Source organism: Lates calcarifer, linkage group LG10 (genome assembly GCF_001640805.2).
Source record: "Lates calcarifer isolate ASB-BC8 linkage group LG10, TLL_Latcal_v3, whole genome shotgun sequence".
Lineage (NCBI taxonomy): Eukaryota > Metazoa > Chordata > Actinopteri > Centropomidae > Lates > Lates calcarifer.
This window is the reverse complement of record NC_066842.1, coordinates 23,559,018-23,578,640: the sequence shown is the minus strand read 5'-3', so window position 1 is coordinate 23,578,640 and position 19,623 is coordinate 23,559,018. Positions and strand designations below refer to the sequence as shown.

At 40.3% G+C, this 19,623-nt stretch overlaps 1 protein-coding gene across 1 annotated transcript in view; it reads right to left on the bottom strand.

Moving 5' to 3' along the window:
- The window catches only part of kiaa1549la (KIAA1549-like a), a 97,210-nt gene that overhangs the window by 45,045 nt on the left and 32,542 nt on the right, over window positions 1–19,623 (bottom strand). Inside the window, 8 exon segments of the mRNA XM_018704088.2 lie at window positions 750–809; window positions 7,397–7,565; window positions 8,511–8,644; window positions 11,321–11,543; window positions 15,575–15,690; window positions 16,187–16,943; window positions 16,945–17,000; window positions 18,423–19,130. Of these exon segments, the coding sequence (XP_018559604.1) occupies window positions 750–809; window positions 7,397–7,565; window positions 8,511–8,644; window positions 11,321–11,543; window positions 15,575–15,690; window positions 16,187–16,943; window positions 16,945–17,000; window positions 18,423–19,130 (2,223 nt within the window).

Below are 19,623 nucleotides of genomic sequence, written 5' to 3'. Positions count from 1 at the left end.
AGGGAGCAGATAAGAAAAGAGAAACAAGAGACAGAGTAGGATATTAGAGAGGACTGGATGATGTCCCTTTCATTTAAAACCTGTTCATCCAGAAACTTCTATTACAGCTGTGGTGACACACCAATCACACACTGATCTCCTCTCACACTCACAGAAACAGACACATGCACACACACAGAGACAGACACAGACACACACACACACACACACACAGGTGCTTGCTTCAGTCTTGCTCCTGAGTGCATCTCTTACTAGAGGCTATAAGTGAGATGGAGCAATGGTCAGGTTCCTCTCTCTCTCTCTCTCTCCTCTCTCTCTCTCTCTCTCTCTCTCACACACACACACACACACACACACACACTTCAGCATCATTCACACTCAGCTGTGATATGATGTGAAGTGATCTCTCCCTCTGCCCCAGTCAGGAAGCTGTGAATTATACATCAATAAGTTTTCCCAGGAACAGGGCAGCTAAAGACACTGAGCACAGAGAGTGAGTGAATGAGCAAGTAAGGCAGGGGGTGTTAAGAGGGGAAGGAGGGGTGGTGGGATGGAAGGAAACCAATACTGCCAATATTATTGTGTTGATTTGCACAACATGCACCAGGGCATTTAACTAACTGCTGTTTTGTCCAGTCGATGCAGCTCTTGATTACCACTTGATTATCACCCAGTAGCACTTTTGTGTGTGGGGGTGTGTGTGTGTGTGCACGCACATGCATGCATGTACGTTTGTAAGAGCAATTTACCTGTTATCACCCAATAGTTCTTGGTTGCCGTCGATGTGTTGAGGTTATGGTATTCAAGGGCTGGAGAGAGAAACAAAGCGAGAGAAAGAGAAAAACTTAAAGGTATCTATAGTTTTTATACTTTTGTACCACCACCTGGAAATGAATTTGTGGAACCAGACCAACTTTTAATGCATTTCCTAACTTGCACATCATGGGCCAGCCTGTGGCATAGGCAGTATGACCCCAGAAAGCATTACCAACAATGTCAAAACGACCCAAACTCTCTGGTGTCCAGGGAAGGAAAAAAAGAAAAGAAGACGAGGGGGCACGTGCCCCAGTATAAACGCCACGATTAATTCTCAACAACAATACATATTTATTATTGCATTATTTCAGATAATTACGGCATACTGAATAGAGAATAGATGTATTTCTACTCAAACGTGTAGCAAGAGTGTTGACTCCAAGTAGAAGCTGTGGCCCACCTGTGTAGCGTGACCGAACGAAAGCAGTGTTTCCCCTGCCTCTGTCTTGGCAGGACGGCCCGCGAATGCGTCAGCGCACAGGAGCCGCAGAGAACACAGTTCGACAATTTACCAGGTTAAGTGCAAACGTCACAAGTTTGTAAAATCATAGATGGACAGACGCCAACCCCAGTCTTTTTTACGCGCACTATCTGCCAACGGTGACTTTGTTGTCAGGGACATTAGCCCTAGTTCTATCTTCCGGCACCCGTATGTAACTATAATATAACTTCATTTTGACAGAATGTGAAGCTGCTGAAGCCTGTCTTCATTTAAATTTGTAACATTGGTTCTTGGTACTACGGAGCCCCGGAGTGGTCACGTCATATTTTTTTCCAAACTCGCAAGCGAAATAGTAAAACGTGCGAACGGATTACTCATGATGTGCCCACGAAATACAATTCATTCTCACGTTTTACTTGATTTGTGCTTACGAATTAAGTGTATATATAGGGAACCATGACAACAGACAGGCTTTCTCTCCGAAGCATGAAGTGCACTGCACATAGGTTACTTCAGATATCAGTGTTACACTGATTAGTAGCTAGCAAGACAACATCAGAGTAAATACCCTACCGGTGCGGTTGTGACAGTTATATAATGTTATAAAAGCTTCGTGCGAACTGCAGCAGTTATCTGAGGTGAACACACAGATTAAGGCCCTGTGGGTTACTATGTAGGCTATTAAATTAACGTAAATACTCTAACTAATGTTGTCTTGACATTTGAAGTAGGTGCAGTGCTCAGAAGCTTAGAAGAGAAAACCTGTCTGTTGTCATGGCTCGAAATAGTAAAACGTGCGCACGTTTTGTGTGGCACAGATGACGAAATCTGATTAAACCCTCAATGATAGGTTTCATTATCAACCTTTGTTAATCTGTTGCTACTTCTACTGTCCATCTACCCCCCCTTTCCGTCTGTGTGCCTCTGTACCTGTTTCATTCTGTGCCTGTTTACCTGTCAGCCAACTCATTTCCTAAAACGTCTGCTCCTTTCCATCCAACCAACTGTCTCCTCCTGTTGTTATCTACAAATCATCACTCCATCAGTCCATCAGCCTCTTTCTGTGTCCTTTTCATCTGTCAACCTATCTATCCTTATTTCCCTTCTGCCTGTTTTACCATCTGTGTCCACATAACTCCTCCAAGCTGGCTCTTTGACAAGAGTTATGTTTAGCTCAAGTCAATGGTGTTGGAGAAGCAGTCGCTGTTAACACCAGCCAGTATTTCTGCTCAGTTCTTTGATTGTCTGCACCCACCTCCCTGATGCATCTGTATGTGAGCACATTTACATTCACTGAGCTCTTCTCCAACTTAAACAGGCTCACATAAACATTTAAGTCAAACAGCACTGAAGTGCCCTTAAGAGAATCTGTTCAACCAGCAGACAAATCCAGTACTTCATCAACACAAGCTAGAAAAATTTGTTGCATAATTCCAAAACAGAAAGAAAATTAATAAATAGTAAAAGCTCCTGCATGAATGTAATAAAAAGCAAAACTAAGATGATAGGTTTAAAGGATCAGGCTGTCATTATGTATGTTTTTCATATTATCAACTAATCCCATGGAAAAACCAAAACAGTGTGATAGTCTCTAAGTCTCCTACCCTGTCTGCGGACCAAAGCATTAGTTCCTGCTGAATGGATAAATCAGTCACAAATAGTTTCATTTTTATAGTAAAAGGGCTCAGTAATTTCCTACGACAGATGGAGAGCACAAAATATTTTGTAATAATCTAATGCAAATAGTGCAGAACAGGACAGGAAAAATTGAGACTTATTCATTCTAAAATAAGACATCATAACTGCTCAAATTGCTGTATTGTTGGAAGTGTATATACCAATAAATGTCGGGACTATTCACTGTTATTAGTGATATTTCTATGAATTCTTTGACCGATCATTAATCTATTTTCATCATTTTCTATGATTCTATCATTTGCACATTCTTAGTAAAAGAAGCTGTTTTTTAAAAGAGCAGACAGTGTTTCCATGGTGATTCCAAGTGGGTCTGGACATGACCGTGTGAAGTGTGATGTTTTTGCCCTTTGGGTGTTGAGAGCACGCACAAATAGATACTAATCTAACAGGCTAAAATTAGCTCATTCGTGGGACATGGACAACAGCTTGCCTATGGCATAATTCAGATGATATGGAGCTGTACAGCTGTTTGCCTTTTTAAAATGTCACAGATGGCATTAGGGGCTGGAGTGGAATATAAACTAAGCTCATTTAGCTCATCTATGGGGTCTATGGTCTTTCATTCATGCTTGCATGTCTTTCAATAGATGGAGCCAAGTAATGCAAACACCATGTCTGCATGAAATGCTGCAGTGAATAATGTTTGCTGTGATTCATGATGTCTTTCTAAGCTGACTGATACATGAGAAACAGGAAAAAATGAGAACATTTTGCTGTAGAAAATCTATGTCTGCTCATGAGTCACATAGTAGACATAGTAGACCTATACCTTGTAAAGGTAGGTATGGGCCTACCTAATGTGCATTACCAAGTATGTTTTGTAATGCTATAATAATAATGGGAAAATTCTTTTAATGAATGTATTTCCAAAGTATGCATTGTCAACTTATTTCAAGAGTTTCCCTACAATAGCTGATCAAGGTAACTACGCATGATTAACATTTTTAATCTATTTAATCCGTTTAATCCATTAACATTGGACCATGTTTTATATCTGCTGAGTAATGAAGGGATGCTGATGAATGTCCAATATTAAAGCAAACCTATACAACTTTTGAAAGAAGTTAATTATGCAATTTTTCTGTTAGAAGAGAAATGTTTAATAAACAATTTAACACATATTTATTCATTACACTTTTTGATGCTACAGCCTTACTTGGTCTGGTATGAAGAGCAGTACTTGTTACTGTGAGGAAACAGATAAATGCTGTTTAACTAACATTAAGGAGCCTGCTGGCTTCTATTTGTTTTCCTGTTACATTACATTTTAGCATGTCACAGACTAGCACGATGATGTTTTTAAAGCAGATGACTCAAGAGAGTCTTGGGAAATGATTCAGTGTGCCATTCCATTGTAATTAGGGGCTGATGTTCAGCAACAGTTACCACTTTAACTCAGATTTTTACTCTCTTTTTGTCTCCACCAACTTTTGAGGGACACATTTGGTTCTTAAGCCAATACTCGTCTATGTTAAGTAGCTAGTTGCTTACTTTGTCTGTCTGCGTCTGCTGGGCAGGTAGCATTCAGGGGAAGCATTAAAGCTTTTTTCACATAGTTAAAAAAAGACGCAGAAATGAACTGAAAGGAGCTCAAAAGCTGCAAAGAGGTTATATCTTTTGTGGGTTCATCACCAGGAACAATCACTCATTATAGTCATTTGAACCTTTGGTTGTACAAAAATATTGATTAGGGTTGCTTGCTGCTTAGAGTTCAATTCTTTGTATGCTTAACCATCCACATCCAAAACATATTTGGAAAAACAAATCAGTATATTTTGCAGGATATAGGATCTGACATCTGTCTTTACTTACACAAAGTACAATTACCCCCTTTGAGAAGCAGGTCAAACATACATAAAGTCATGCATTGCCCTGTGGTGGAATCAATGGTTGTCAGTAGTCAGTGTTGTAGAGGGCACACTACATGGCCTGTGTAAGTCTGTCGCAACCCAGTGGCACACTGCTACTAGGGAGGCAACAGTACTTGGTAAAATATTGAACCGTTCGGTCCGCCCTGCACGGTCCAATATGCCCTTATGGACTGCAGGTTTTCGGTTTTGCAGTTCATTTTGCATTGGCGCTGTTGAATACAACGACGAGGGAGTGAAAACAATTAACAGAAATTTCACTGTCTGTAAACGTTGCTTGAAACATGTCCACTACTCAGAAGGAAACACAAGCAATATGACCAAGCATCTCCAGCGTAAGCATCCTGATATAACAGGTTCCTGAACACAGGACAGTCGAGCAACTCGAAAAGGTAACAACAACAAAACAACAACTGTCTATCGAGAACGCTTTTGAACAGACCTGCCGTTTAGACAAACATAAGAAAATAACCTGTGTAGTGGCAGCATTCATTGCCAAAGATTTGCAGCCCTTTTCTGTGGTCGAAGAACTATATAGTGTATAGTGTATACCAGTAATCAAGGCTAAGAGGCACTTTAACATTTGAAAGTGTTTTTTGTTTACATTTTTGTATGTTTACATTTTTTATACATATTGTACTGTACAGTATATACCACTAGTCAAGGAATAAGGGCAGTTTACCATTTGAAAGTGTTGTGTTTAGTAACAGTTAACTTGAAAGTGTTTACTGTGAAATGCAGTTTTTGCTGACAAGCAAAGTTAAAGATATAATTTTGGGAGAAAAAAAATTGTTCTCTCTACGCACAAAGCATGTACCGAAACTGAACCGAAACCCATAAACCAAGGTACAGACCGTACCATGGGCTACCTGGACCGTTGCACCCCTAACTGCTACATATAATGAGAAGGACAACAACTGGACTCCTCCTAATGTACAGGTCTGTGGGCAGAAAACAAGTAGCAGTAGTCTCATCACTGTGAAAACTCCAGCCAAGAGCCACTGGGCTGTTTTAGGTCATATTCTGTCCTTTCTCTAAGCTGCAAATATTTTGTTCCTCCTGTGTAAATAATGAAATCCTTCACTGCTTGCAGTTCTCCATTCTAGTCTCTAACCTCTGTCTGGTTAGGCTTTCAAGACTGAAATAAAGCTCTGAGTGCAAAAATCTTTTTTTAGAATTTAAATTCAGCTCAGCACACTCGTTCCCTTCCTGCTGCTGAAAAGCTCACAAAAACAAATGAAGCATGGATGTGGGCTGTCACTATCCTTAGTCATTTTCAAGTCAACATTCACAGCTTGAGGGTAATACTAAAGCTAGTTAGTGTGGTGGTTAGTGGTATAGGATTTTTTGCTGCAACGATATTTTGATACAAGACCTACACCAGCATGTCCAGGTCTATTAGTGTGGTGTTTACCTTGGAGAAATATAATGCAATCTGGTACTATGGGAAGAAAATTTCTAATACAGGTTAGAGAGATGATGAAAATTTTAGGAAAAAAATTTAAGTCTAAAATTTCACCCTTTGAACTATAAATGACCACAGACTGTAGCGGAGAGAAAATATTTCCATTCTGTCAGAGTGAGCTGAAGTAACAGTCATTAGGACACAATGTCAAGGCAGCAGAATGTCAACACATAATGTTATTTTTGATGTTGTTGGGGAAACAAGCTTGACATGGTGCATCCACTCAAAAAGGATGAAAGGTTATCTTAACATTCACATTAACATTTCAAACTGTATATTTTTGTATTAACCATTTAATCTGTCAGAGCCTCTTCATCCACAGATAAACTGCCCACCTCTGACAGCCCTTTGTAAATGATTACAAATTCATCTTTACTGTCTACCAGTGTCTATGAAAAAGATGGTTTTCTTTTGTTGGGTAGTCACCATTCATTGTGGGTTTGATAAAGCTAGCCAAGTCTTTAGCCGAAAGAGTGAAGCAACTCTTTGTTGCCATGATTGCTCAGAAATGAGCAATGAGCAAGGGATGAAATGTCCCCAAGCTGTAGAGCCGAGTCATGTAGCTGCTGGCTGCTCACAATATCCAGACAAGTTGCCAGATGACCTCAGTTTGCATATGAAAATGTGTAACGTTTCATTGTACAGTACGTACTGTGAGAATGAGACCTGTTTGGGTTATGTTTCATGGTAGCAGGCTTACTGATCTGCTATCAAATGATGTGGACATTAACACAACAGGATAAATTCACCCACAAAACAAAAAGCATATTTTATTACATCTGGTGGTATCTAGCCATGCATGTAATGTTGGTTTTATTTAGATATGTTCCTACACACTTCAAAACAAAGAAGGTGAATGGAATTGTGTTTTTGAGGCTGGTAGAACACGAGCTAAGTGACATGATGCATATTCCTGCTCCTGGATTCACACCATTCCACTAACAAATATTCCTTTGCTGTAATATGGAAAGTTTTGTAATGGATGTAAACAATGCAGGATGTGCACATGTTTTATGAGAAAGGACCTTTAATAAGAATTCATTTGTCAGCTACACTAGTTAAAGAATGACCCCTTAGTACCTTTAGTTGCATTTTGGGCTTACTTACGCTCAGCAATGACCAGTGGTGGGTAGAACAGGAAGTAGCCCACCAGCTCAGCAGTCAGCTGGTTGAGGAGACCGCTGGAGATTGTCCCATTAAGAATCGCATCCTGATTCTTCACCATGTACACGACAGTGACTGATGGAGACCCCGGCTCCTGAGATACACTCTGGATCTGAGGATAGATGCACAAAAAGATTTTAATATTCTATTTCAACCAATCAACTCAGTTACTGCCTGTGCCCCATCTGTACAATATTGGAATGATTATTCAGTTCTTTATTTTTAGCAAACACACAAACAAGCAGCAGTGGGCAAATGTATAATTCAGACATTTATACAGAAATATATAGTGGTATCATACCAAATGTCTAAGATGTGCATAAAGAATGCATAACAGAGCTCCAGACGCAGTGTGACACTTTGAAGGAACAATGTTTTTTTTCCTCCTATAATAAGACCTGTGTGGTACTCTGAAAATAATGTGACTGAGTCACCATGGTAAAGTGCATGATGATTCAAGATACGAGGAATTCCCATCACATTCCACCAGGAGCATTAATATTTCAGAGGATGAATTATGAATGGATCCTATATCTTCCTCTGCTTGCTAAGACCTACTTTATGATTATGATGGTGTGTGCATGCATATCCTGCAGTCATGAGGGTACCTTGACAGCCAGAGAAGGCTGATATAGATAGAAAATGGGAATGAGGTCAAGAGGCAGAGAACAAAGAGGAGGAAAGAGAAACGAAAGGGTTTACACATAAGTCAGTACCATAGAAGAATGGGCTTTGACCATGTTTATGTGCCTCTAGTAACTCCCTCTCTTGATATATTGGTACTAAATTATCTGACTTTTGTGACCTATAATCAATAAATCCTAGAACAATTTTCTATTTATTATATGTTTATTTTCAGTAAAGTGCTTTAATGATGGAACAGAAGCAACAGTGTAGCCACAATGTAACAGGCATGTAAAAAGCTGTATTGTTATGAATGTCCAGAACTTTATTAAGATCTTTATCACTATGTTAGCCAGACTGGCAGCCTACATGTAAATATGACATACATGCAGACTTGGATGTCTGAAGTAGCCTCCATGAAACCATGCAGTACCTCCACAGTGAGCCTGTTGTAGGTCTCCAGCACTTTGTCCTGAGCTTCATCAAAGGCGTTTTCAAGCCTCTGTTCCAACATCTGGACAAAACTGCAGGAGTAGATGTTGTCTGTCGGGCCGACGAACCTCAACACTGTTGGGGGGTGGGGAGGGGATTATTACACAAATTCCAAATTTTTCCAAACATACCTTATGTTCAGATAAATACCTTATACCTATTTTTTCAGGAGGGTGCAACCCCTCTAATGCCATCTATTTCTAATTTCTTCAGTAGTAATCATAGTCAATAGTAAGCTAACAGTTGTCTGATGTTAGAACTACAACTGAAACAATGGGAAAGAGCTGCAGGAAGAAAAGTTATTTAGAAACTCTACAACAATCTACTTCATTAAGCTGCATCTGGAATCTGTAACTGGGGCTGGATTTTAGGTATTAAAGAAAATAGCGCCCTAGATAGATGTTGTCTGTGTGACCGATAAAACTAAGCAGACAGAGAAAGAGGATTATCACCACTACCTTCAATGAGACCAACTGAAAAGAGTTATCTGTCAGCATCACACAGCTCCACACCGGGAGAAACAGGGTAAACAATATTGAGTCCATCAGCAGATTATTGAGGATGTTATTAATTTTGTCAACGTTCCTTTACCGCAGTCACCCTCTATTCTCTCCCTGCACTCTGTCTTTCTGTTCGAAAACTCTAAAAGGACTGGTACAGGAGAGGTGGAACAATATTCTGACCTAAATTCAAAATACTGTGGTGCTTACAAGTGCTCATCATCCCCCCCCACCCCCCCGCCCAACCCAAAAAAAAGGGGCAAAAAAACTGCACTGCACTGGTCTGCAACACATTGAAGGGATAAACACTGTTGACCCAGTTGGTGATCATATGCAAATTGCACTGGTAAATTACTGTGTATTTATAGTTTATGAGCTGAACAAGACAGAAATGGAGTTTTGTTCCTTCTTCAAGTGTCTACTTCATACACAACTGCACACTAACATGGGAAGAGTCTTTACTGCAGTATACATCACAAGTAAAGGAATGTGTCATTTGGCCATGTATCATAGATCTGTTGATATTAAAACAATGAGGACAGGCATGTTTTCCCTCTGACTTACACCAGTTGATTATTGTGATTGTTAATATGATTATAAAAGCCACTATGTGTAGGATTTGAATGAAGAGACTTATTCCTGTAGCTTTTTGCACCCTCAATCATTCAGGAGGAACTCTATCAGACTCCTCCTTTTTTTTTACCTTCACCTAATGTGCATTTGCAAACACATTTTGTAACATACATTTTTATAAACAGGGTAAATATTTAAATGGGGAGTAGTGGTAAGTATCCACTGTCAACTTATTCCAAGAGTTTCCTCGCAAGATCCTGATAACTATAGCATGATTAATGTTTTATCCTTGTTTCATTGACTCAGAGCACTTGGTTTAGGTTAAGGAGAGACAATATTGTAAAAGAAGTAGCTGATGGGTGAAATATTACACATTTTAAACAATTAACCAACAATATGATCTTTCCCTGAAGCCTAAAACAGCACTTATCTGTTATTTTTGGCGATTAAAGGCAGAATTTCACAACATTTTGTCTGTTGTTTAGTGCTGTACTGGTAGTGTACAGTGGGACTATCAGAGTTGTTTCACAAAAACAAAACAGCTCCTAGATGGTACTGGAAACAACACTGATCATTCAAAGTGAGCAAAAACATTAAGTTCCATCCAACCATTATCTATTCTGGTTATCCATTAAGGGTCACGGAGGGGCTGGAGCCTATCGCAGCTGACACTGGGCGAGAAGCAGGGTACACCCTGTACTGGATCGCCAGTCCATGGCAGGGCCAACACATACACACAAACAACCATTCACACTCACAGTCACACCTACAGGCAATTTAGAGTCACCAATTAGCCTGCATGTCTTTGGACTGTGGGAGGAAGCTGGAGTAACCAGAGAGAACCCACACAAGCACAGGGAGAACATGCAAACTCCACTGCACCACCGTGCCACCCAAAAAACCCCCAAAAAACACAAAACATGAAGTTGCAGGCTGAAAATCCATAATGATGAACTAAAACACTAAAACACTACACTACATTACATGTAGTCATTTAACCATTTGTTTAATATCTAAAATCATGTTTAAAAAAATCTATACATATTGACTTTATCGCAGTTAAGAACACCACTGCCAATCCCCAACAAATGTTGCTAGTGAGCTGAATCTATTCTGACCACTGTGGATCCAACCTGAATGAAAAATTCTTAGTTTAGAAAAGTAATGGGTCTCCAATTTGCACATGCATCTTTAAAAACAATTTGTTAATTGCACTGATTTTTCTTCCCTCAGTTTAGATTTTGATAGATTTTGTGTGTGTGTGTGTGTGTGTGTGTGTGTGTGTGTGTGTGTGCATACACAGAAATGTGTTTTTTTAAGAGGCTTAAGAGGCTGACTAAATGAATGGACCAATTTGCCTTTGCTCTGCAATCATGGGAGTTTGTACGGGATTTAGGGTATCAGAGAAGAGTAAAGGAGAGCAGACATGTAATCAGAAATTTCTAATTTTGTCTCTGCTCTACTCTTCCCTTGTGTCTCCCTCCCAGCCCTCTCATTGCATTTTGGATCTTTTTGCTCATCCCCTGCTCATATTCTCTCCCTTCTCTTCTCTGCATAGCTCTCACCCCTGCTCTTCTTTATCCTTGAACATGAAAATCATCAGACCATAATCAAGCTTTTTTGTCAGATTCTGGTATATAAAGGTTGATTTGTCTTATTTTCTATCAGATTTTAGCACCTGTTTTCAACTGCAGGTGAATGCTCGGAGTGGGCACCCAGGTTGCCACGGGAACCAGAACTGCCTTAACCAATGGGATGTGCTGCCTGATGTCAGACAGCAGCTTGTCAAAACCATAAACATTCAGTGCCTCAACCACCAAGGAGGAAATGTAGACAGTTTTTCCACTGGCCACGTAGTAACCCAGTGTCACGTTATGGGGGCTGCAGTCATCATGCTCCACCTGTGACAGAGACACAGAGAAAGGGAATATTCAAGTTTACATCAGACTATACAGCAGATGAGGTATATAGCATCTTTACCTATATAGCATCCTTTTCTTATACATGTTGTGCTTGAGCTATGGGTTTAGAATACAAATGCATCAGACTATGAATATTTATAATCCTTGGGGGGGGTTTGTTTGTTTGTTTGTTTGTTTGTTTGTTTAAAAAAAAAAGCCAAATCTGCCTCAGGGGCATATGTTAGCTTGAGCCTTCAACAGTCATAAATCTGACTAACTGTGTCCTGGAAAAACACATACAAACAACAATCAGCGGTGAGTCAGGGCTTGTATTTCTGATGCTATAAACCGCCCACCTTCCTCAACCCTCTACCTTCAATCACTCTGAGAAGCTGTGGATGTTGTTACTATGGCTCTTTTCTTTTCTTTTCTCTTCTTATCTTTACTTTGCTTTGCTTTGCTTTGCTATCCTCCCTAAGCTTTAGCTAGCTGCCTCTGGCTACTTTTTTTTTTTTCCCAAAGAAACACATCCCTCTTAGTAAAACTGTATCTCATTAGCTCTTTCCTTCCTCTGCTCTCCACTTGTCTTCATGCCAACAAAAATTTTAAAAAGCTCACCCTGTTTTTCTAACTATACCTACCTGCCATCTTTATTTAAGCTACTTCCTGCACTTGCCAAAGCCTCAGCCCCAATTTTTCAAGCAGCCCCTTAGTTTTTAATCATACTCTGTGACACATTCTTTTATTCCAACAACCCACCTTTGGGTTTTGCATTTCATTAGAAAATAAAAAGAGTGTTCAGATCTTTCATGTTGTCTTAACTCAAACGGAATGAGCAAGGAATTAAATTTCCTCTAGATGTTTTTTTGTGCTCCATGTTTCATGTCTGACTGTAAGGGATTTTATGTCATGTCAAGGGTGTCCATTTAGAAAACAAAGTGATTAATTCTTGAAAATGAACACAAGTCTGTGGTGCAATCCTCTAATCATTTAACCTCCTCTATAGTTTTTGTTTCTATTAAAAAATATAGGTTTAATACTGATGTATGTTAAATGTTATTATTAAAAATACCTGTATACTGTGTTTTCAAGCAATTATCAACAGTTACGAAGTCACATTTGTTGACAAATAAATTAAAATAAACAGTTACAAATGTCCTTACATACTATAATATAATGTGTCTTGCATGTCACAAGCAAACATTTATTAGGCGGCTGTGGCTCAGAGAGAGCAGGATCAGCCACTAATTGGACAGTGCATGGTTCAGTCCCCAGCCCCTGCAGTCTGTGTGCTGAGGGATCCCAAATTGCCCCTTATGGTGTACCACTGGTGTAAGCGTGTGTAATGGTTTCCATCTCCCAAAGTGCTTTACCTGCACTTTGACTGTTTGATATGACTTAAAAAACACAATATAAATGCAGGCTGTTTAGAATTTAGTTGCTTATATACCACTTTTAATTGCTCAACTGTGGGGTTAAAATGATGTGTTAACCAGTTTGCACCTGGAGTAGCTACTAGGTTGTTTTCATTTCACTTTTGTTTTGCAAACCTGAAAAGGAGTGCTCTATTGAGTAAACCTAACCAGACCTGACCTTGTCCTCTACTGTCATTTCTTTCTCCCTGCCAACATTTGAAAGCTAAACTGGCCAATCTTGCAAGTAGTTGTAGTTAACAATGTTCTACAATGGTGCATCACATTAAGTACTGTTGCATGCTAATTTCATGCTTTGACAATCCCTGTCCTTGCAGAAGCTAATATTTTCCCAGTGCCTCAAAACACTGTCTGCATATCATAGCTTTTAAAGCTCTGGCCATTTTTATTGTTGTTGCTGCTGTCTCTCAACAGACTGATCCGGATTGACAAATAATAGTCACGTTATCTGATGGAGAAGATAAGAACTGAGGAGTGTGTGTATTTGTCTGTGTATGTGTGTGAGGCAGGGGGTAGATGAAAGTGGACTGGAGCTTAGAGACACTGAGTCACTCCCACTGCAGGCTCACAAACAACTGGATAAAAATAGAAAAAGCAAGCATATGAAGACAGAAGACAGACAATGAGATGAGGAGAGGCAGGTGGACAGACAGAGAGGCAGGCACGGCACGGCAGGCAGACCAACAGACAGGGGAAACAGACAGGTTGGCAGAAAATCAATCGACTTAAACCGAGGGAGCAATCAGATAGGGTAGAAAGGAATGTTAATATTAAGAAATACAAAGGAGGAGGGTGAGAGTGTGAACGTTTGAGAGAGAGAAAAGGCCCAGAAGATGAATAAATAGAAATAAAGAGGAAAATAAGAGAGGAACAAATTGAAACAAATATAGAAACAATGACCACAGAGAGTAGAACAGAAAGATCACTTGACTGCAATGCTGTGATGCAGGAAAAACAAAACAATATTTTCTACATTCATTTGCCAAATAACGTGTGTAATGTGAGAGTGTGTATAATAACCTGTCTAAGCAAACACTGCCTTACTTTTCAACAGATAATTTTCAACCAGACCTGAAAACTGTCTGCATTAAGTCACCTCTCTCTGTTTGTCTCTAGCACCATTCAGATGAGTCTATGTGACGTGAATGACACACTCAAGAATAGGATATCCTTTAAGAGAGCCAGCACTGTGGCAGAAATAAACTGTAAGGAGATTCTCATTAGAATTAGAAAGAAAAGCACTTTTGCATCAAATTTACATTTAGAGCTTATGGACCTGGTGTAGTTGGTCAGGATGCCAACTCTCACACTTCTGGCATGTGACACACACTTTTACTCTCAATTTCACGCTCACACACTGCCCAAACAGTTCTCATGCCAAAACCAGATGAACGGGCAATTGTATTATGGTTGGTTATCTACTGTGTTGATAGACAGCTGCTCAAGCTCACAGCCAGCAAGTACTAGCCAATCACAGTACAGTAGGGCGGGAGTTGCTGCATGACTTGCAAAAACTTAACCCAAACAGCGTTCAAGCAAACCAGTCACACTCCCATCTAACCTGGCGTAAGGAAAGTGACTATAACAGATATTGATTATGGATAAATTAATTAATTAACAAACCCAGAGCTTGCAAACTAACATTATATAATATTTATATGAATATACTCTGCAAGGTACAGAGTAAGTGTAAAATTGCTTAAGCTATGTAAACAGCTAGCTAGCTTATGTTAGCTATCTAACATCAAGTTCATAGCAGGGAGAAGAATGAAAACAGGTTGCAAAGGTACTCAGTTTTTCTATGCAACTTAGCTAGCTACTATGAATGTTTTCAAGAATGACTTATAAACTTTGTTATTCCAGAGTTGGAACTGAATATACTGCACACAAAAGTACAATGGGTATGCTAAAAGACAGAGGTTAATAATCTACCATTTTACCTCTCAGTAGATGCTGCTTTGTACAGTGTAGCTACTTCTGATGAGGCAAATTTGTACTCAAATACAAAATTCAATGAATTTTCTATGAGCCACTGACCTGCAATTACTAGCTACTGGTCTCCATTTTCTAGCCACTGAGTTGTGTTTACCTCCCTATCACCTACGTTTACTATCCACTGACATGTGTTTTCTGACCACAAGCCTTCCATGTACCGATCCAGGTTTATGGATAGCTGTGTATACAAGCCACTGACACCACAGACCTGCATTTGCTTACCACAAGCTATGTTTACGAGCCCCAACCTGTTGTAAGCAACACACCTGTGCTACCTACTGCTAGCCCTTGCTGTGTAGCTACTGGTCACTCTTTATTTTGGCATATTTCAAGATGTATGCATTTCAGGATTACTATTTGCAGATCATGCACTGATAAAAATTAACCTTATACAGGCACTGGCCTGTATTTGCTAGCAACTGCTTATTAACTGCTGACATAAATGTACTGGCACCAGATGTGTTTATTAGCTACTGACCTGTGATTAGTTACTTCTGTCCTGTCTTTATTATTACCTACTAAGCTGTGGTCATAATTCAGTGAGCTGTGTTTATTAGCCACTGACCTTTGTTTCTTATAGCTGAACTTGTAAGACAGACTGACCTGTGCATAGGCAGAGGAGTCATTCAGTGCTCTCTGCAGGGCATGGCTCAGTCCTTTAGAGAGATTCTGTTTAAGGATCAGGTCCAGGCAGTTCCTGCGCAGCTCAATGGATAAAACTGTGGAGGAAGACATGTTAAAAGCTTAAACAGTGTTTTGAGACTGTACTCATGTCTGGCTTGTTAGTATTGTGTGATAACTGATAACTGTTTCTGTTTGTACCATAGGTTTAAACTCATTTTGACCACACCTATAGCCCCAAGAAAAAGTAACGCCCTATAACCCCATGCATTTAGGGCTTCAATATCTCACTAAAGAATACTTACATTACTAAGATTCATCTTTGTTCATAATAGCATGGCCTCCTTCTAAATGTATCCTTGTTGACTGTGGAAACCTGATGCAGACCCGTTAGTAATACCACATAATCTCTGGTAAATATGTTGTAGCTATAAATGTTTTCACTATTCATCCTACTCTGTTTACCTTCTGTTCTTTGTCTCCCATACATGCCTAAACTAATTTCATTTTTAATAATTTTTAAGAAATACATAATTGATTCATTATCATTGTCTTACTCCAAATTATCCTAATAATGGAACATTAATATCATACCTGATCTGACCCAATATTTCTCAGTCACGTTGCATGGTAGAGGACTTTCCTCTGCAGTGGTGCTGGATGGAGGTTCTGCGGTTGTGGTAGAAGATGGTGTAGTATGGCCCGGGATGAACACAGTGGTAACAGGTACCTTTGCTGTTGTGGCTGTAGTTGTAGTAGTAGAAGTGGTGGCAACAGTAGTAGTAGCAGGTGTAGTAGTAGTAGTAGTAGTAGTAGTAGTGGGGGCAGGAGTAGTGGTGGTGGTGGTTGGGGGTAGAGTAGTGGTGGTAGTAGGGGCCGGTGTGGTTGTAGTGATTGTTGTAGGCTGAGTCTTAGCCACTGTGGTCACTTTGAGGCTTGTCGTTTGCTGCATGGTTGTAGCAGCAGTGATATTCGATGGTAAAGATACAGCACTCACAGTGGTTGCTACCTGCATTGTCACCTCGTCAGTGGTCACAGTAAGAGTGGTCGTTGAGGGCGTCGTCATGGTTACTGTCGTTAGCTGAAGGTTATCGCTGGTCACAGTGTCCAGGCTTGCAGTGTTGGAAGCCGTGGTGGATTCTGATGGCGTTTGTGCTCTTGCCGTGGTAGATAACAGTAAAGTTGATGTGGTGGTGGGTGATAGAGATGTCTTTATGGTGGTGCTTGAAGTGGTTGTGTGCCGTGAGGTGTTTCTGGTGCGCACAGGCATGGTGGTGTTCCATTGGTGGGTGGAGAAAGGGCTGGTGACATTGGCAGGAAGTGTGACGTCATGGTCGCCCACTGTAGACAGGAAGTGACTCAGGGACAGTGGGGAGGTCCCAGGCCGGCAGACTGTTCACTGACTCCTCTGCAGGGGGGAAAACATTTGAAGATCAAAAATATTAAAAGTATGGCAATGTTCTCCTTTTTGTGTAAAAAAAAAGACCATAAAAAGACCAAAACCAACAATGAACTGAATTCCTACTATGTAATGTCTATGTATTCAAAGCATGATACATCAATTTTTGTCAGGGGTTTGTTTAATCCATGTAAATCATCACAAAACAAAATACTGATATGAAGCATGTTAATGAGAACTGTAAAGGATTCTGGAGTGAACAAGCAATCATCTTTTAAGACTGAGAGAGATCCAGATTCCCTCTTATGATCCCCTCACATCACCATGAATATTTGTTTTATTGTTAGTGTGATGTGAATTACTGTGATAGGAAATACTAGGGTAATGACATTAGTTTGAACATTCTTGAGATAAACATTAAGAATGTGAGAATACAGCTTTTGCTCTTTCACTTTGAATTTTTATCCTGAGTTTTATATTTTTAACTTTCCACAACTAGAGAAGTGATACTGGTATCATTTCAATAATACACTCATGGACATGGTGATGATGATGATGATGATGATGATGTAGGATGATAAGATGATGGTTTTAGGTGGACATGATAATAGTAATCCTGAAAATTACAATGTGGTGACAGTGGTTATTAATGATGAAGACTGATGAAGAATACTAGAAGAGGACTATAGGAGTAGTGAAGGTTCTATAGACTAAAAAAAGCTGAAGCTTGCACCTGTCAAGCTTCCCAGTCGAGCACTGAATGTATTCAGTTTACAAAGATGCTAACAATTTCACTTCAAAATGAGTGGTCATTTTTTAAACAACAACAGGCAAGCATCTCTAGCCAATGACTATCATTGCTGTTGGCTGAAATGACTGTTGCTAGCAAATTTTATCAGCTTTATCTAGCTAATGCTAATTTAGTGCACTGGTTGAAAACTTTTTAATTTTTCCTGCTGACAGAATGAGGCTAAAAGCTACTTGTCTTGACGGAAAAATTCAGTATTATAACAAGAAAAATAATTAGGATAAATAAGGAGCTTCACTGCTCTTGTATTGAAAGATTAAGCCAGTAAGCCCTATCATAGCACAATATTATAAATAATAATAATCTTTTTGGATACTAACTATGAAAGACATTCTTGGACAAACAACATACTTCACTGCTAACTAATGACATGCTTCTTGGCTTTTGAAGTAAGTTATGCTGCAGCAAGTAGTAAACTAACTGGCTGAAAATGCTAACATATGAAGCTTATCTTAGTACTGATAAATGCAAAGTTTAATCAGTTCTTTGCACTTTTGCTCTCACATTTCTTTTCCAGAAAGGCTAAAAAACAAACTCACCACGCGCATTGTTTCAAACATGTGGAGAAATCAAAGCTTGACTGGCCTGCTGGTTAATTAGAAGGTTAAAAAGAGGCGCCATACCCAGACTGAAGCTGCTGTTGCTGCTGGAGGAGTTGTAGGTGACAGCAACCAGAGAGACATTGCCTGATCCTGCTGTCTGACTGTCTCTGTTACTGGTTGCAGAGGAGGAGGATAAGGAGGTGGAAGGCAAAGAGGATGCTTTTGTCACAGAAGAGGAGGAGGAGGAAGAGGAAGAGGACGCCTTGGATGATGATGAAGAGGAGCTTTTGGTCCAAGCAGCTTTAGACAGCAGACCTAAAGGTTTTCTCACTGCTGGTGCCTGAAGCTCTGCTGTTTCTGCGAGCATGGTGATGACTGATGAAAAAGCTGCCTGCTCTCTTTGGCCCTGTCCATGCGTATGCAGCCTCTGCTGCCCCAGCCAGGCAGCTGGGTCCCTGGGCATGTTGGGCAGGTCACCCCCCTCCTTGTCCACTGGCCTCCATTCAGCATCAACTTCAGCCCAGGCTCCAGTTCCAGTCATAATCCCAGTCTCTGCAAAGACTTTTCCACCTGCTCCAGCACGCATTCCTGCTTCTGTTTCAGTCCAAACTGCTGTTCTGGCCTCAGCAAACACTTTGCCCTCAGGCCAGGCTCTAGGACCGACATCAGTCCCATCCATCCCATCTTTGTCTTTAGCTCCAATTCTGGGGGTGGCTGAGAGGTTGGAGGGCACTGCGGGGTCCAGAGGCAATACAGCCGGCCGTACTGACTCACGATGATCTCCCTCAGCTGTAGGAATCAGAGAGAAAGAGAGAGAAAGGAGGCATGAGGGGGAGAGAGAGGGGAAAAGGGGAGGATGAAAGAAAAAACAGAAATAGCATTTAATTATGCGTTCTGGGAAGTGGTAAGATTGTGAGCAGCCTTTGAGTCATCAGTCCCACAAGCCAGGCAATCACTTCTTTGGAAATTCATCCATGATGCCCTTTCATACACATCAACACACACATGCACACACGTACAGCTACAGTCCTCAAATCATTAGACCTCATAATGCCTTCACAACTGTTTAATTGCAAGGCAATTGTAAAACTACTCTGCTCACACTCACACATATAGTCATCATGAGAGCATACACACATCTCCTCTTCTCTTTGGCAAATACTCTGATCAGCCACAACACTGGTGTGATGGGAGCATTATTCTGCTGGGGGAGGCCCTGACGTTGGGCAGTGCCATGGTGGGGTGTGCCTGATCTACAACCATGTTTAGGTGGGTGGTATTT